The following is a 19,457-nucleotide window of genomic DNA, read 5'->3' on the forward strand; positions in this document are numbered from 1 at the left end:
TACACACTAAGGCTGGTTTCACATTAGCGCTTTTTAAGCGCACGCACGGCCGGGGGTAGCTCCGCCCCCGAGCCGGCTCTCTGCCCGGCGTGCCCGCCCCTTGCTTGTAGCGCCGCCTGCGATCGGCGCACCCTATCTTTAGCATAGGGTGCGCAGATCGTGCGCTAGTTGCGCTGCGCACTTTTGACAGTGCGCCGTGCGCGCCAAAATCAAACTTTTCGGATTTTGGCGCGCACGGCGCACCGTCAAAAGTGCGCAGCGCAGGTCAAAGCGCAACTAGCGCACGGCCTGCGCACGATCTGCGCACCCTATGCTAAAGATAGGGTGCGCCGATCGCAGGCGCCGCTACAAGCAAGGGGCGGGCACGCCGGGCAGAGAGCCGGCTCGGGGGCGGAGCTACCCCCGGCCGTGCGTGCGCTTAAAAAGCGCTAATGTGAAACCAGCCTTACACAGGTATAGAACACCACCACCCAACATCTTCCCCGTCTCTGCAGTCTGTCAACTCTCTAAGGCTAGTTTCACACTAGCGTTTATTCGACGCAGCGCACGGCGCCGCTAAGCCCCGCCCCCTGCCGGTTCCCTGCCCGCCCCATCCGGTCATCGCCGCCTACTATCGCACATGGACGCTTGCAATCTGCACACCCTATCTTTAGCATAGGGTGCGCAGATCGTGCGCTAGTAGGATTTTGGCGTGCGCTGCGCACTTTTGAAGGTGCGTGCCGAAATGCAACATGCTGCGTTCGGCGCGCACCTTCAAAAGTGCGCAGCGCACGCCACAATCCTACTAGCGCACGATCTGCGCACCCTATGCTAAAGATAGGGTGCGCAAATCGCAAGCGTCCATGTGCGATAGTAGGTGGCGATGACCGGATGGGGCGGGCAGAGAGCCGGCAGGGGGCGGGGCTTAGCGGCGCCGTGCGCTGCGTAGAATAAATGCTAGTGTGAAACTAGCCTTACAGCCCTCTTTCTCTCCTGCCTCACATTGGCTGAAGGTAGGAAGGGGTGGGGGCATTTTCATAGGCTGTATTTCAGTTACAGAGATTTTTAGTGTCAGAATGAGATCAGAAATCCAGCTGTTGGTCCAAGAAATCCCAAGAAAGGGCTTGCTCACACGAGCGATGATCCCGTCTTTCAAGAGAAGCAGATCGATTATGTCAATGAGAGATCAGAGTTTGAGCTGAGTGTCCATTTACTGTGATGATTCTCTTGTATGAGAAAATTGCAGCACAGGTGCAGAGAGGATGGGAGAACTAAAATGTCTCCATTGTCTTTGTCTGCGTAAATTGGACTGCACTTGGATGAAACCCAAGTGCAGTCCGATGTTTTACACACACCCATAGACTTGAATGGGTGAGGGTCATGTGATTTGCGGAGCTACTTGCATCACGCTGAGATTTTGGTCCACAAACGATTTGCACTGATCCATAGTATTACATTAGTACTAGTGCTATCCGATAAAACACTGCATATCACGTGTTCGAGTTATGCTCTCGTGTGAGTGAGCCCTTAACATGAGTTGGGAGTGATCTCTGCAAAAGGCTACTTTCACACATCAGGTTATTACCGACAGGCAGGATCCGGATCCTGCCTGTCGGAAAAAATCTGATGTGTGAAAGTAGCCTAAGCCTGCAGCTCTCAATTTAACCTGTGATCTCTCAGGCTGAATCTCTGCTTCAACAGGAGTCCTAGATCACCTCTACAGCTGCCATCCAGGCCAAAATATGGCCCTTAGGGATGAGTAGACTCATGAAAGTTCGGGTTCTGGTACCCAACCTGAACTCTATTACAAAGTTTGGTTTTAGTATCAGAACTGTACCTGAATTTGAACAGGACCCCATTAAAAACAATGGAAATCCAAACCTTTGAGATGGAAAATTCTCTACATCTCATATCTTTGGCTGCGGTGTTGCCACTTGTACGAGATAGAGTAAAGGTTCTGAATTTGGCAAAACATTTTCTTTCTTTTCAAAGCAACAATCGCCAGTTTACTTTACAGGAAAACTTCAACAAACACTAGGCAAACGGGGAAAAAAACATGCATGTGCACAGATAAGTAATGGACACTCACAATCCAACATCCAGCACACAGGTTTTGAATGGCACCGGCTGCTGCTTCCAGGACTGCAGGGGTCCGAGACAACTTCACAAGAGAAACGTAGAGACGCACAATCTCAGGCTGGAATAGGAGTTCATAACCTGTGAGAAAAATGAAAGTCTGGGTAATGACTCAGGACAGGGGTGAACCACGGCAGCAAAAATAGGGCAACTTCCTGGCTACACAATATCTCAACGAAAATTTGCCTTGGCAGTGTAACTGCCTCACCATTGCTCTGTTCTTCAAGTGATAAAGTGTTCTACCCCTTACCAACATGAGAAGTATATGGCGTATGGGCAATACCATGGTGCCTACTGTGCAGTCATGGCTGTCGAGCCAGTGTGGCTTTTATGGTAGTAATACTATGGAGCACCAATGGAGACAATTTATTGTCTAATTAGTCAACCAGATTACAGAGCATTTTACAAGCGACCAAACAATGGCTGGTAACATCCTGAGAGGAAAATGAATGCAGGTGAGGGGAAAACTAAAAAGAAATCTAGAAATAAATAAATCACTCCCATCCACAAAACATATGTGCTGCCACAATGATCATAATGATTTCAGCCATATCCTGGTATGCATGGCCCCCTCATCCCCATTCTAGTATGCATGGCCACGCCATCAGAAAAACAAAAAAACAAAACCATACTGCTTATCTTCCCTGTGCTCCCTTGCAGCATCCTGTTCTTGTGCCAGCAGCTGATTTATGCTTGTAAGCAGTGAAGTCATGCGCTGCTTACAGGCAGACAGCTGCTGAAATACTCACTGCTCTCCATGCCGGGACTATGGGCATGTGGAGCAGTGAATATTCATTGATCTTTAAAAGCAGGAACAGTAGTAGCAGCCACCGGCTTGCTGCAGAGGCTGGGTGATCACGTGAGCCCACTACTAAAAAAAGAATGGTCACTGTTCTTCACGGCAATGGGAGTGGAGAGCAGTGAATATTCAATATCTTAAATAGCGGGCACACACGATCGCTCAGCCGCTGCAGGAAGCCAGCGGCTGCGAATACTGTGCCCACTATTAAAGAGAAATGAATACTCACTGCTCTCCACTCCCATGGGTGGGTATATATAAAAAAAATACAGCAGGTCGGTGAGATTACAGAGATACCAGAGTTATATAGTTTATTTTTGGTAGCGGTCACAAAAATTTTTTTTTGCCGCTAAACAGTTTTTGCAGCCCCATATTTTGAGAGCTGGAATTATTCTATATTTTTGTTGACAGTCATGTGATTGCTTGATTTTTTCTTGAGGAATGAGTTCATTGGTACCATTTTCGGTCACTTTTTTATCGCTTTTATTCCGATTTTTGGGAGGCAGAATGAACAAAGCATATCAGAGTTTTTTATTTATTTTTTTTTTAATGCTGTTGACAGCGTGGCAAAAGTGATAAGGCAGCTTTATTCTTCGATTTAGTAGGATTACAGCGATATCACATACCATTTTTGTACGTTTTCCTGCTTTTACACAAACTAATAGAAAAAAAAATAAAATAGTTTTTGCATCACTTTGTTCTGAGAGCGATACATTTTTGAGTTGATTGACCTGGGTGACAGCTTATTTTTTCAGGAACCAGATGACGTTTTCAGAATCATACACCATTTTTATTTATACTAGACTTGAAATCCGTTTATTTATACTAGACTTTTGATCGCATTTTATATCACTTTGTTCAGCGGTATGATGAAACATGGATTTTTGTGAGAACTCACTGTAAAATCCTTTTCTCCGAGACGCTCATTGGGGGACACAGACTGTGGGTGTATGCTTCTGCCGCTAGGAGGCTGACAATAAGGGCCCCGTCACACATGGTGATCTCACTAGCGAGATCGCTGCTGAGTCACAAGTTTTGTGACACCAACGATCTCACCAGCGAGATCGCTGTGTGACAGCGATCAGCGACCGGCCCCCCTGCCGGTATTGCTGATCGCTGCAAGAGACCTCTGGACATTTTTTTTCGTCGCTGATCTCCCGCTGGCCAGCACGCATCGCTGCGTGTGACAGGCGGGAGACCAGCGATCAGCTGGTAACTAACGTACACATCGGGTATCCAAGGGATGCGCGTCCCTTGGATACCCGATGTGTACGTTAGTTACCAGCGAGTTACAGGTGCCGCCGCCTCACGCTGGGGACCAGGAGGCAGCAGGACGCCGCCAGGAGAGGCCGGGGATGCAGGCGCGCCCTCTGCTGGTGGAGGACTGGAACAGCAGGCACACTTGTCCGCTGCTCCCGGGCTCGCTCCTCACCTCGGCGTGCTGAAAAAGAGAGGTTAGCTCCTACTCCGCAGTATACACCCTCGCACCTATTGCGGGAGGAAATCAGTTTGGTGCCAAAGCAGTAGGACAACAAAATCATCCTTAATACAGGTACAACATGTCCAAAGAAAAAAACACCACCCTTATATCAAATAAGTAAACATATATTAATTTAAACAAAACAAGAGCCAACTTGGCCAATAGGGTGGGTGCTGTGTCCCACAATGAGCGTCTCGGAGAAAAGGATTTTACGGTGAGTTCTCACAAAACAGGGATTTTTGTGAGTACTCACCGTAAAATCCTTTTCTCCGAGACGCTCATTGGAGGACACAGACTGTGGGTGTGTGCTAATGCCGTCTGGAGGCAGACACTAAGTATACAAAAAAACAAGTTAGCTCCTCCTCCGCCGCATACACCCTCGCCCCGATAGCGGGCGGAAACCAGTTTAGTGCCAAAGCTGTCGGAAAAGCTGACAGCAATTTAGCTCTACCGCAGAAAATTATGTGTCTGAAAAAAAAGGACCACCCTACAAAATAAGGGTTTATACCCATCAAAAATAAACAAAAGCCAACTGGTTATCAGGGTGGGTGCTGTGTCCCCCAATGAGCGTCTCGGAGAAAAGGATTTTACGGTGAGTACTCAAAAAAATCCCTGTTTCTCCTTCGTCTCATTGGGGGACACAGAGACTGTGGGACGTCCCAAAGCAGTCTCTGGGTGGGAGCAACTCATCAATCTACACCGCATGCCTACCTGTTCAAAGGTGTGCCACTGCTGCCTGGAGAATCTTCCTACCCAGGCTCACATCCAACGAAGCCTGCGTATGTACGTTGTAATGTTTAGAGAACGTGTGCAGGCTTGACCACGTTGCCGCCTTGCATACCTGCTCTGCCGAAGCCTGATACCGAAGCGCCCAAGAGGCGCCCACTGCCCGAGTCGAGTGCGCCCTTATTCCAGGTGGAACCGGCGTGCCTCTAATACGGTAAGCCTCTTGAATAGTAAGGCGAATCCATCTGGCTATGGTCGACCGTGAGGCTGCGAGCCCCTTCCTGCGCCCTTCAGGGATCACAAACAACAAATCTGTCTGGCGAAAAGGCGCTGTCCTCGACACATACCTCCTGAGGGCCCTCACCAGGTCTAGCATGTGGAGCGCCTTCTCAACTCTGTGTACTGGAGCTGGACAAAATGAAGGCAAAACGATGTCCTCATTAATATGGAACGAGGACACCACCTTCAGCAGGAACGGCGGAGGTGGTCTCAAGACTACCTTATCCTTAAAAAAGGTCAGAAACGGTGCTCTACAGGATAGGGCTGCCAGCTCTGAGACCCGTCTAATAGAGGTTATCGCTACCAAAAACACGACCTTCCTGGTAAGGTATGGCAATCCGACCTCCTGGAATGGCTCAAAAGGAGCTTCCTGCAGGGCCCCCAGCACCAGATTAAGGTCCCAGGCGTCTAAGGGAGCTCTAAAGGGGGGCACTGGATGTGAGACTCCCTGAATGAAAGTTTTGACCTGCATAATGCTAGCGATCTTTCGCTGGAACAGAACAGACAAAGCCGAGATCTGTCTCCTCAGGGAACTCGGAGCCAACCCTGCGCCAGGCCTGACTGCAGAAAGGCCAGAATGTTGGGAACCGAGAAGGACAAAGGTGCAACCCCGTGCTCTCGACACCAGAGAAAGAAAACCTTCCAAGTACCATGATAGATCCTCGCCGAGGCCGGCTTCCTGGCGTTAATCATCATGGCTACCACCTCACGCCCAAACCCCGCCTGGGTCAGGACCCAGGACTCAACGGCCATGCCGTCAAACACAGGGCCCCCAAGTTCGGGTGGTAGATCGGCCCCTGGGACAGTAAGTCTGGCCGTTCCGGTAGACGCCATGGCACGTCTGCGAGGAGCTGTACCAGATCCGCGTACCAGGCTCGACGGGGCCAGTCTGGGGCCAGCAGAATTGCCGGAACCCTCTCCCTCTTGAACTTCCCGATTACCCTCGGAAGAAGAGGCAGAGGGGGAAACAGGTACGGGAGCCGAAACTGGCTCCATGGAAGAACCAACGCATCCGCTGCAATCGCTTGCGGGTCCTGAGACCGGGCAACAAACCTGTCTTACCTTGGCGTTCTCTCTGGAAGCCATCAGATCCACGTCCGGAGTACCCCACCGTTGGCAAATCTGCTGGAAAACCTCGGGGTGCAGGGACCATTCTCTGGCCACGACCCCCTGCCGACTCAGGAAATCTGCTGCCCAATTTTCCACGCCTGGTATATGGACCGCTGAAATTACTGAGTGGTGCCTCTCGGCCCAACGGAGTACGTGTTCTATCTCGCGCATGGCTGCCCTGCTGCGCGTGCCTCCCTGGTGATTCACATACGCCACTGCCGTGGCGTTGTCTGACTGGACCCGGACTGGGCGACCCACTAGCCAGTGCTGAAAATGCTGCAACGCCAACCGCACTGCTCGAATCTCCAAAAAGTTGATCGGCAGAAGGGCCTCCTGGGGAGACCACTGCCCCTGTGCTGTGTGATGATGAAACACTGCTCCCCAACCGATAAGACTCGCGTCGGTTGTAACCACCAGCCATTGATCTGGAGGAAAGGGTTTCCCCTGAAGGAGAGAGGAGTCGCGCGTCCACCATTGCAGTGCCCGCCGGATCTGAAGGGACAACCTGCACTGATGATCCAGGGAGAAAGGACTCCTGTCCCATGCTGCTAAAAGAGCATGCTGCAGGGGGCGAAGATGAAACTGCGCAAACGGGATTGCTTCTATTGCTGCTACCATCCTCCCTAGCACCCTCATCCCAAATCGAATCGTGTGAGGGCCTGGCCGCTGAAGACACTGAACCCCCCGCCGGAGCGCCTGGGCCTTGTTTTGAGGGAGAATTACCAAACCTTGGGAAGTGTCGAAGATCATCCCTAGGAATGGAATCCTCTGAGCCGGGGTAAGACATGACTTGTTCCCATTGACTAAGCATCCCAGGCGGGATAGGGTATCCAGCGTGATGCCGACATTCTCCTCGCATGCCTGAAAAGACGGTCCTTTCACAGGTCGTCCAAGTATGGCAGCACTACTATGCCCCGAGAATGAAGAATGGCCATAACGACCGCCATCACCTTCGTGAAAACCCTGGGTGCCATGGCCAACCCGAACGGCAGAGCCACAAACTGGAAATGCCGGCCATTTATCGCAAAACGAAGGAACTTCTGATGCGGAGGAAAAATAGGGATGTGCAGGTAGGCATCCTGAACATCGATTGAGGCCAAATACTCTCCCTGCTCCATGGCCGATATCACTGACCGGAGGGATTCCATCCGAAAGTGCCTGACCTTGATGAACCTGTTTAGGAGCTTTAGGTCCAAAACTGGTCTTACTGTTCCGTCCTTCTTGGGGACTGCGAACAGGCTGGAATAAAATCCCTGGGCCTCTTCGCCCTCTGGTAGCGGGATAATGACCCTGTTGTACCGAAGAATCCTGATGGCCCCTAGCAATGCCTCTGCCCGGGATTGCAATTTGGGATTGAAAAAATCTCCTTGGAGGGTGTCCGATAAACTCTATTTTGTACCCGAATGACACCAATTCCGCCACCCATGCATCGTGTGCCACCTTGACCCAGACGTGGCGGAACCTGAGCAGACGACTGCCTACTCTGCTGTCCTGGGGTACCTGATGCCTCAAGTCATTTTGTAGAGGGCCTTTGGGACCTAGCTCCCCTTGACCTGGGTGGACGGCCCCGCATCCTCCCCAGCGGGTTGGCTCTATACGTGACCTGGCGCTCTCTGTCTTGGTTGTGACGAGCCGGGGCAGTAGAACCGGCCGCTGATGCCCATCCTGGGACGCGAAATGCTCGAAAGCGCGCCTGTGGCTGACGAAAGGGCGGTCTGCTCTTCTGCTGTGGGAGAAAGCTACTCTTTCCCCCTGTGGCATCTGAAATAAGCTTGTCTAGCTTCTCTCCAAAAAGCAGATTACCCTGATAAGGCAGAGATGTTAATGACTTTTTAGAAATCGAATCGGCCCGCCATAGCCTTAGCCACAAGGCTCTCCTAATTGCGATAGCATTTGCTGCGGCTAGCGCCGAGCAATTAGCCGCATCCAAGGATGCATTAGATAGTCTCCTGCCATCGAGATCTGATTTGCTATCTCAGACACCTCTACCGGCAAGTCTCTGTCCTGCAGGACTTTGTTCAAAGACTCCGACCACGACATCATGGCCTTGGCCACCCATGTTGCTGCGAACAAAGGCAAAAGCGCTGACCCCGATGCCTCATACACCGAGCAGGCTAGACCCTCTATGAGCCGATCCGTGGGGTCCTTAATGGAAGAACCACTAGGCACCGACAACAACGATCTTGAAGCCAGGCGTGACACTGGGGGGATCCACAATCGGAGATTTTGCCCACTCTTTACAGAACTCTGGTGCAAACGGGTACCTTGTCTCTATCGTTTTCTGCCCTGAAAAACGCTTGTCTGGGCGTTCCCTGTGCCGCTGCACCGTGTCCTCGAATTCTGGATGAGTGCTAAACACCCTATGTGGGCGCCTGGCCTTTTTAAAAGATATTTTATGCCCTGCGGTCAGGGAGACGTCCTCCTCAATACCAAGAGTCTGATTGACGGCCTCAATTAGACTGTCTGTCTCCTGACACCCGGGAATATCCAGATCCAAGGCTTCCTGCCTGTCCTCATCTGAACTCTGCTCGCTCTCAGACAATGGTGATGCGAGACGCCGCACTCACAGATGCCGAAGCACCGGAGGGGCCCGGAGACGTCATATGGGTTCTTTCCCTGTACGTCTCCTTAGAGAGGGTACGCCCCCTGCAGGCCGGCGGCTCATGTGAGGTGGATGAACCTTCCCAAACCGGAGAGCCGTTGTCTCTACCCCTATCCGGGGCCTGAAGGGTCTCGATCGCCTTCGTAAGTGAAGCCATAGACCGAGACAGTGATAACGCCCATTCCGGGGGCTCCGACCCCCTGGGCTCCGTTGGCGGGGAGGGCTCCTGGGCACGTTCGGAACTACAGGCCTCACATATCTTAATAGTCTGCGCTCGCGTGAGCACAGCCCCACAGGAAACGCATGCGGTATAAAGGTAGGTGTGTTTCTTCCCTTTTCCAGACCTACAGCGGAACAAACGGCCAGAAAAAAACCTTTTTCTTATTTTTTTTTTTTTCTTATGGCATCCAGGGGTATGAGGAGAAGGAGGACAACCTGCCCTAGTGTGGCCAAGACGGGGTCGCACTTACCCGAGCTCCTGCTGTCTCCCCGTGCTCCTGTGCTGCTGCTCGCTCCCAGCTACTGGTCTCCCTGGGTAGGCTGCGATGCTTCCTGACCGCGGCCTACCCCATTCTGATGCCGGGGCCTCCATTTTATCCAGCACCCGCCCAGTATCCGGGGGGCGGCGCTGGATCTGACGTCGCGTCAAGGGGCGGGCGCCGGATCTGACGTCACGCTGGGGGACGGGCCTTCCCCCTGCGTCCTAGGCAGAAGCCGCGGGCTAAATTTGAGCCCTCTTCCCCGCGGCCTACCTCGCCCCGGAACTGGCGCTCTAAACGGCGCCTACTCAGCCACGCACGCTCCTTCCCCAGCCCGGCCACTGCAGAGGGCCGTGGCAAGGGAGAAGGGGAACACGCCGCTGCCCCTGCCGTGGCGAGGAAGTACTGCTGCTCTGCCTGCAGGCAGGAGAGGGGAGCCGATCCAGCCCCTGGAGAGTACGCCGCAGCCCTGGCCTGGAAACCTCCCGCTGCCCAGGAGCCCTGCTTACCCTGAGGTAACCCATATCTTCGGACGGTGCAGGCACCCTAGCTCCGTCCGCCTTGGCGAGGAGAGGGACCGTCCGCCACCACGCAGTACCGCCACCTGGCGTTGGTTTATCCGTGGGGCCGCACAGACTAGTCTTGTGCCTCTGTGCAAGCCCATGGTTTCGCTACCTAGGGGTGGACAGGGCTAAGTCTGGCCTATTGTCCCACGTCGCGGGGGAGAGAACGTGGAGGGACACTTGCACGTGGTCTCCCGTTGATGGTTTGGGGAAATCGGATCCTTTCAATAGGATGCGTTGCCCCTGTCATATCTTCTTTAAAAGAAAAAATAAAAAATAGATGTCTGGGGAAAAGTCCCAGAGATGTCCCTCGGTGCGGGAAAGGATACGCGGAGGGATACTCGCGCGAGCTCACCCGTTGATGTTTGGGGGAGATCGGACCCTTTCAATAGGGTCCGTCGCACCTGTCTCCTCTTCATAGTAAGAAAATGTTATATAAAAAAAAAAAAAAAAAAAAGAAAAATAGTCTGGAGAGACCCAGACTGCGTGTGCCTCCATCAGACACTAAGCAAAAACTGGTTTCCGCCCGCTATTGGGGCGAGGGTGTATGCGGCGGAGGAGGAGCTAACTTGTTTTTTTGTATACTTAGTGTTGGCCTCCAGACGGCAGTAGCACACACCCACAGTCTCTGTGTCCCCCAATGAGACGAAGGAGAAAATCCATGTTTCTCCTTCGCCTCATTGGGGGGACACAGACTGTGGGACGTCCTAAAGCAGTCCCTGGGTGGGAGATTGACTCACCGATCCAAGCTACATGCACCTCTTGTTTAAAAGGTGCACCACCGCTGCTTGGAGAATCCTTCTACCCAGGTTCGCATCCGCCGAGGCCTGAGTATGGATATTATAATGTTTGGCAAATGTGTGCAGGCTGGACCAGGTTGCTGCCTTGCAAACCTGCTCCGTCGAAGCCTGATGCCAAAGCGCCCAAGAGGCGCCCACTGCCCGAGTAGAGTGTGCTCTGATCCCTGCTGGAATCGGCGTGCCTCTAATGCGGTAGGACTCCTGAATAGTCAAACGAATCCATCTGGCTATGGTCAATTTTGAGGCCGCGAGTCCCTTCCTGCACCCTTCGGGGAGCACGAACAGCATGTCCATCTGACGAAAGGGTGCCGTCCTCAACACGTATCTCCGGAGGGCTCTTACCAGGTCTAACGTGTGAAACACCTTTTCCACACGGTGCACAGGTGCTGGACAAAATGAAGGCAAGACAACATCCTCATTTATGTGAAATGAGGACACGACCTTCGGGAGACAAGGAGGGGCTGGTCTGAGCACCACTTTATCCTTATGGAAGGTGAGGAACGGAGCTCGGCAGGATAGGGCCGCCAGCTCCGAGACCCGCCTGATAGAAGTGATGGCCACTAGGAACACCACTGTCCAGGAAAGGTACCTCAAAGAAACCTCCTGAAGTGGTTCAAATGGAGCTTCCTGCAGAACACTTAGTACCAGGTTTAAGGTCCCAGGCGTCCATAGACGCCTTATAGGAAGGTACCAAATGGGAGGCTCCCTGGATGAAAGTCTTCACTTGCAAATTGGTAGCAATTCTGAGCTGGAACAAAACGAAAAAAGCTGATATTTGTCTCCTGAGGGAACTTGGGGCCAAGCCCGAGTCTAGGCCCAACTGGAGAAAAGCCAAGGTGTTGGGGATTGAGAATCTCAGCGGAGAAACACTGCGACCTCGACAACAAGCGAAGAACACCTTCCAGGTGTGGTGGTAAATTCGTGCTGAAGCAGGCTTCCGGGCGCTAATCATTGTAGCGACCACCTTGCTCCCGAACCCTGCCTGGGTTAGAATGCAAGATTCAACAGCCATGCCGTCAAACACAGGGCCCCCGAGTTCGCGTGGCAAATCGGCCCTTGAGAGAGTAGATCCGGGCGCTCTGGTAGACGCCAAGGGACCTCGGCGAGTAGCAGCATTAGATGTGCGTACCACGCTCGACGAGGCCAATCTGGGGCCAGCTGGATTGCCGGCACACCTTCTGTCTTAATCTTCTTGACGACTCTCGGAAGCAGTGGCAGCGGGGAAAATAGATACAGGAAGCGAAATTGATTCCATGGCAGAACCAACGCATCCACAGCGATTGCCTGCGGGTCCCTGGCCCGAGCGACACATGTGGGCACCTTGGCATTCACTCTGGAAGCCATCAGGTCCACATCCGGTGTTCCCCACCGCTGACAAATCTGCTGTAAGACTTGGGGATGTAAAGACCACTCTCTGGACGCAAGACCCTCCCGGCTGAGAAAGTCTGCTGCCCAGTTTTCCACGCCCGGGATGTGAACTGCCGAAATCACCGAGTGGTTTGCTTCGGCCCACTGAAGAACATGCCCAACCTCGCGCATGGGTGCTCTGCTGCGAGTGCCCCCTTGGTGATTTATGTAAGCCACCGCCGTGGCGTTGTCCGATTGAATTCGGACAGGGCGGCCTGCTAGAAGGTGACGAAACTTCTGGGGTGCCAGCCGAATTGCTCGTATCTCCAATAAATTGAATCGGGAGGCATGCCTCCTGTGGCGACCACCGTCCCTGGGATGTATGGTGGTGAAACACCGCTCCCCAGCCGAGGAGACTGGCATCGGTTGTCACCACCAGCCAATGGTCTGGGGGAAATGGTTTCCCCTGGGTCAGAGAGGAACTGGTTATCCACCATCCGAGAGACTGCCTGACCTAAGAGGACAGATGACACTGCAGATCGCGTGTGAAAGGGTTCTTGTCCCAAGCTGACAGGAGGGCGTGCTGCAGGGGGCGAAGATGGAACTGGGCGAAAGGTATCGCTTCCATTGCTGCCACCATTTTCCCTAGAATCCTCATCCCAGATCGGATGGTGTGAGGGACTGGTTGGCGAAGTGCCCAGACTCCCTGCCGGAGAGCCAGTACCTTTACCTGAGGGAGAATCACCAACCCTCGGCAAGTGTCGAAGATCATTCCTAAGAAGATCTTCTGAGCTGGCACAAGGGATGACTTCTTTGAACTGCCAAACATCCTAAGCGAGCAAGAGTATTTAGCGTGATGTTGACCTTTTCATCGCATGCCCATATTGACGGGCCTTTGACCAAGAGGTCGTCCAGATAAGGCAAGACGACTATGCCTCGAGAATGCAGTGTGGCCATGACAACTGCCATATCCTTTGTGAACACTCTGGGAGCAGTGGCTAGCCCGAAGGGTAGCGCTACGAACTGAAAATGTTGATCGCCGATGGTGAAGCGTAGAAACCTCTGATGAGGAGGAAAAATGGGAATATTCAGATATGCGTCCTGGATGTCTATTGAGGCCAAGCATTCTGACTGCTCCATGGCCGATATGACTGATTGGAGAGACTCCATCCGGAAATGTCTGATCCTGATGAATTTGTTCAGAAGCTTCAGGTCCAAAACAGGTCTGACAGACCCGTCCTTTTTGGGAACCGCAAAAAGGTTGGAACAGAACCCCTGAGCTCTTTCGTGTTCCAGCACTCGAACAATGACTCCGTTGTGCTGGAGCGAGCGATTTAATGGCTCTGAATAGAGCCCTTGCCTGGGTATCCACCCTGGGAAACCGGAAGAGAGAAAAACCGTCTTGGAGGATACCTGACAAATTCTATTTGTAACCTGAGGCCGCCAATTCCTTTCCCCATGCGCCGTGAGCGACACTGACCCAGACGTGGTGAAACCAGAGTAGGTGGTCGCCCACCTTGTCGGTGTCGTCTGGTAAAGGCCTCGAGTCATTTGGCCGATGATCTTTGGGATCTGGATTCCCTCGATCTGGGCTGCTGAGCATGCATTCTCCCCAATGGGTTGGCTCTATATGAGACCTGCCGCTCCCTATCCTGGTTGGGGCGGCCTGAGGCTGCGAAATTGGCCGCTGTAGTTCACCCGGGGTTGCGAAAGGCCCGAAAACGTACCTGAAAACAGGTGACGAAAAAGCATTTTGACGTTTGTTGAGGGAGAAACCCGCTCTTTCCTCCTGTGGAGTCAGAGATAAGTTGATCCAACTTCTCCCCAAATAGGTGGCCGCACTGATAAGGCAGGGAAGTCAAGGACTTCTTAGACGTAGAATCGGCTCGCCATGTCCTTAACCATAAGGTTCTTCTGATAGAAATTGCATTAGCGGCAGCAAGTGCCGAGCAATTGTCCGCATCCAAAGACGCATTGATTACATAGTCTCCGGCCATTGCCATCTGACCTGCGAGCTCCGAAATCTCTGCAGGTAGATCCTGCTCGACCTTGTTTAATGTTTCTGACCATGATATCATAGCCTTGGCTACCAAAGTTGCTGAGAATGAGCTAAGCTCTCTATAAGGCGATCCGTGGGATCCTTAATTGAGGAAACACTAGGGACGGCTAGCAGGGTCTTAGTGGCTAGGCGCGAAACCGGATGGTCCACCATCGGGGATTCCATCCATTTTTTACGGAGGTCCGGAGCAAACGGATACCTTATTTCGAGTGCCTTTTGACCCGCTGTGCCGCTGCACTATGTCCTTAAACTCCGGGTGAGAGGAAAAAATTCTGTGCGGGCGCTTCACTTGCATAAATGCCACTTCATGCCCCGTAGCCGCTGCGGGATCATCCTCAATCCCCAAGGTCTGATTGACGGCTTCTATGAGGCTGTCCACTGTTTCACGTGACGCTGGAGTATCCAGGTCAAGGGGCTCGTCTGAGTCGAATTCTGAGGTCTGCTTGCTATTAACCACTGGTGACGGGGAGCAAGAAGCAGAACTTACGGATGCCAAGGCACCGGATGGACTGGGCGACACCGTGCGGATTCATTTCCCTCGGGTCTGCCTCAAGTGAGAGCAGCCCCTGCAGGCCAGAGGCTCTTGTGAAGTGGAGGTCTCCGCTAAGGCCGGCGAGCCACTGTCCCTGCCCCCATCTGAGGCCTGAAGGGACTCAATTGCATGACCTGTGACAGTGATAGAACCCACTCTGGGGGGCTTGGCACCTTGGTCGCAGAGGACGGACACTGAGGTTCTGTTAGGCCTCGGGCTCCAGGCGCTGCACAGCGGGAATCCCAAGCCTTGTCCTTTGCGGTCTGCCCACACCAGCTTTGTGGGTTTGGTCGCAGAGGAGGGCTCCTGGGCAAGAGATGCATGCTGCTTCTTCGGACGTGCCGTATCTGTCCCCTGCTGGGGATAGGGGGAAGGAGGTAGCACCTCGTTTTCCCTGTGGTCTCCCGGGCAGCACTTACCCCAGTCCTGTGCCCCCCCCGTTCCTGGACGCCTCCGCACAAAAATCGCGCGCCACCAGCTGTGGGGCGGACCGCCGGCATATAAACCGGTCCAGAGGCGGTATTTCCGGGTCTGCGGCCTAGCCGCGCTCCGAAGCCGAGGACTAAATTTACCCCCCGCCTCCCTCAGGCCTGGGGGGCGGGCCGCTGGAAGTGACGCGCGGCCCGGAGGCAGAACTTCCGGTCGCGGCCTAGCTTCGGCTAAAGCCGCGGCCTCAATTTATCCCCTGCCCGCGACGGGGGGGGGGCAACTCCATGGCGCCACACAAAAATGGCGCTACTTACTGTCGCGGGCTTCTCCGCACCGCTCTGAAGCCACTGGCCGGAGGCATCTGACAGCTAAGGGCTCCAGCCCCGGATCTTCGCCGCAGGAGCCCTCCCAGGCCCTCTCCTCACTGACTATCCTCTTCACCTTCCCAGCTCAGGTATGTGAGGGGGCCTTGACAAAATAGGACTGTGCAGGCACCTTAGTTCCATCTAACCCCTTCGGGGGGTGAGGAGGGACCGTCCGCCGCCTTGCAGCACCGCAGTCTAAGCATTGGTGGAGCAGTGGGGGCCGCACGGACTAGTCTTGTGCCTCTGTACAGCCCATGGTTTCAATACCTAGGGGTGGTCAGGGCTAAGTCCGGCATTGTGCCCCACGTCGCTGGAGAGGATATGTGGAGGGACACTCGCATGTGCTCGCCCAATGATGGTTTGGGGAAATCGGACCCTTTCAATAGGATCCATTGCCCCCGTCTCATCTTCATAGACGGTAAAAATAAAATAAAAAAAGGTCTGGGGAAAACGGCCCAGATATGTCCCACGGTGTGGGAGAGGATACGTGGAGACGATACTCAATACCCGTTGATGGTTTGGGGAGATCGGACTCTTTCAATAGGGTCCGTCACCGCTGTCTCATCTTCATGGGAAAAAAAAAAAAAAAGTCTGGAGCAAAACCAGACGTGTGTGCCTCCATGGACACCAAGCAAAAAACTGATTTCCGCCCACAATAGGGGCGAGGGTGTATACTGCGGAGGAGGAGCTAACCTCTCTTTTTCACTTAGTGTCAGCCTCCTAGCGGCAGAAGCATACACCCACAGTCTCTGTGTCCCACAATGAGGCGAAGGAGAAAAACCATAGTCTGCCATATTTATTTTATTCTTTTTTACAATGTTCACTGACTGGGTTAACTAGAGGGACAGTTTTATAGATTGGGTCGTTCCGGACGCGACAATCCCAACGGTGTGCACGTTATCTTTTTTTATATAAATGTATTTATTGTACTAAGCTTTTGTTTTTTTTATTCTTCTTTATGTTTTTTTAAAATAAGGTTTACAATTTTTAAACTTTTTTTTTTTTTACCTAGTCCCAGCATGGAACATTAACTTTTTCTGCACTGATTGTTGATCTAATACTCAGCAATGCTTTTTCACTGTAGGCATCAGATCAGTGTCTCGCAGACACTGAGAAGGCATGTCAGCTCCTGCTCTTAGCAGGATCTTACAGGACACTGTCCCTGGATGACCCTGCAGCCATCTTTCAGCCCAGGGTCACCATGGAGACCATCTGTACAACACTATTGCAATCGCGTTGTGCCGATGGGAGCAGAAAGGGAGCTCTCTCCATTTGCGATGCCCATGGTTTGTCACTATTGACCGTGGCATCAGAGGGGTTAAAAGCCCGCAATCGGTGCTAGCACCGATCGTGAGTGTTGCTGCAGGGTGTCAGCTCTCAGAGCCAACACCCACATTTGATCACCCAGGGCCCAGCATAGAATAAAAATGCATAAATGGTGCAAGAGTACTTCCAGGTACACACACACAGATCTAAGGCTTACAAAAGAGGGACACACTGCTTGAACCCCAGAAACACTCCCCGTCCTGGGAGTGAGTGGGAAAATTGCGTGGGATCCTGTGCACACTCCTGGGCCAGGGTTACTACGTGGATAACTTTTACACCTGTATGTTAACACATACATAATCTTTATTTTTACATAGCGCTAACATATTCCACAGCGCTTTACAGTTTGCACACATTATCATTGCTGTCATTGCCGTCCCTGATGGGGCTCACAATCTAGATTCCCTACCAGTATGTCTTTAGAACGTGGGAGGAAACCGGAGTACCTGAAGGAAACCCAGGCAAACACGGGGAGAATATACAATCTCCTTGCAGATGTTGTCCTTGGTGGGATTTGAACCAGACAGCACGGTGGCTCAGCGCTAACCACTGAGCCACCGTGCTGCCTGAATGCACACATTCAGTAATTTGGTGAGTTTTTTTACCTCAGAATTTGAAAGTCAAAACCAGGAGTGGGCGAGAACTGCAGCAGTGGTGATGCGTTTCTATTATACTTTTCCTCACTGTCCCACTCCTGGTTTCGGCTTACAAATGCTGATGTAAAATACTGAATGTGGCCTTAAAGACCTCCTCTGCCAAACATACCACAGCATTTTGTACTATTCATTATCTTAGTTGCCCAGTTACTGACCTCCATAGGTCACTAATTGGGCAACTGCTCAGAAAGGGTGAGAGCGGGGTCCAATGTGCTGACAACATGCTGGTGGTCAAGTATAAGGCCATGGGGAAGGTCCTTAGTATGATCACATTACACAGAAATGGCAGCATCTCCACTGCTGTATGAGGTACCTCCTCGCTGACCCCAAAACCAGACTGCGTCCTGGGGTACAATAAGTATATGGGAAGAGTGGATCACTAATAAAGTCCTTCAGCCTTATAGTGCCATGAGGGAAAAGTAAAGTATATACCAAAAGCCGACCGTGATCGTACAAATGGCATTGTAGAACATGTGTGTGCCAACAGAGAACAGACTGGAATATTCCATCAAATAGTGATCAAGGTCCTAATGTTTGGAAATAAGGAAGGGGGCGTGGCCTAGATCCCACATGAGGCGGATGTAGGTTTTGGAGCTCTGGAGAGTATATCTCCCTAATCTGACTTCCACAGCGGCTAAAACAGGCCATTTAGCACTAAATCTGTGCATAACACTCTGACACCCAAGAGATCACTTCAGGCCCGGTAAAAATCGACCTGTGATTTTCCGGGGCACCATGGAGGATTGAGGCCTAAACCTGCTGCTAGGCCACAAAGCCAGGGGATAAAGTAGCTGGTAGCAACCGACTTAACTTCCAGAGCTGTCAGCCTCATCACAACTCTGACCAGAGCCGAAAATACAGGCCCTCTTGGTCCAGACCACACACCATCAGCATCCCGCAGACACAGAACGGGACTGACTAGCAGAGAGGCCCCCTTTTGCCACAAAGCTCCGTAAATTGGGTCGCAGTTGTGACCTTCTGCAAGCTCCATAATCGGGACGCAGCTGCGACCTACCTTTGCGAGGTTCCGCGATCCCCCCTGCGATCTCTCTTACTGCTGGAGATTCAAGCGTCCCTATTTGGTCTCCACAAGACCCTGACTCCGTTCGCAAGTTCCCTAACGTGAGACAGTGGAACAGAGCGTCCTCAAGCAAGACTTTACTAAGTCTTCCTTCCTCATCGCAAACCTTTGGTATCGCACTAAAAATCCCAGCGGAGTCTTTACCGCATTACAATTTCTGTGCGACTCCATTTGAGATCGCTACTGCGATGCCGCAAATATTTTATATTTCTGTTTCTCCATTTCAAAGCAATTTTATTACCACTATGAGCAATTCCAAGTCCAAAAGGTAAACTCTCTACTCCATCTCTTCCCAAGTCACAAAATCAACGAAAGATGGAAAATTTCCTCCTGGAACAGGCATCAAACTAGTCCACAAGACAATACCTCAAGTCCATTGAGATCCAGGTCTCCTACAAGGGACCTTCCTCTTACTTCAGGTCAAACTAGAAGAACAAATATGTCCTCTCAATTCAATACCCCTAATCCGAAACAGATATCAACATATTATTCAGTGGAAACTATGGATACCTCCGACAACAAAAAAAGGAGAACTCCAGGAGCTCGGGACGAATCTTGCTCAAATCAAGAGGAGATCTCAGACTCCGAAGGAGTGTCAAGCGACACATCACCTAATCCAACTCCCGCTAAAACCAAATTTAGACCTGAAAAATCTGCTCTGGATCCAGGACCTGACCATCCACCATCTCAGCAATCTGCTAGCCCTCAA

The 19,457-nt window shown here is 52.2% G+C and overlaps 1 protein-coding gene across 3 annotated transcripts in view; it reads right to left on the reverse strand.

Moving 5' to 3' along the window:
- Nucleotides 1-19,457, reverse strand: part of LOC141073470 (catenin delta-1-like) — a 152,705-nt gene that overhangs the window by 52,186 nt on the left and 81,062 nt on the right. For all 3 annotated transcript variants that reach the window (XM_073560704.1, XM_073560703.1, XM_073560705.1), the window contains exon 11: nucleotides 2,069-2,196. In XM_073560704.1, coding sequence (XP_073416805.1) covers nucleotides 2,069-2,196 — 128 coding nt within the window. The remainder of the gene's footprint in view (nucleotides 1-2,068; nucleotides 2,197-19,457) is intronic.

The sequence above is a fragment of the Dendrobates tinctorius genome, unplaced genomic scaffold, assembly GCF_039654945.1.
Source record: "Dendrobates tinctorius isolate UK_male_01 unplaced genomic scaffold, ASM3965494v1 ptg000302l, whole genome shotgun sequence".
NCBI classification, from domain to species: domain Eukaryota; kingdom Metazoa; phylum Chordata; class Amphibia; order Anura; family Dendrobatidae; genus Dendrobates; species Dendrobates tinctorius.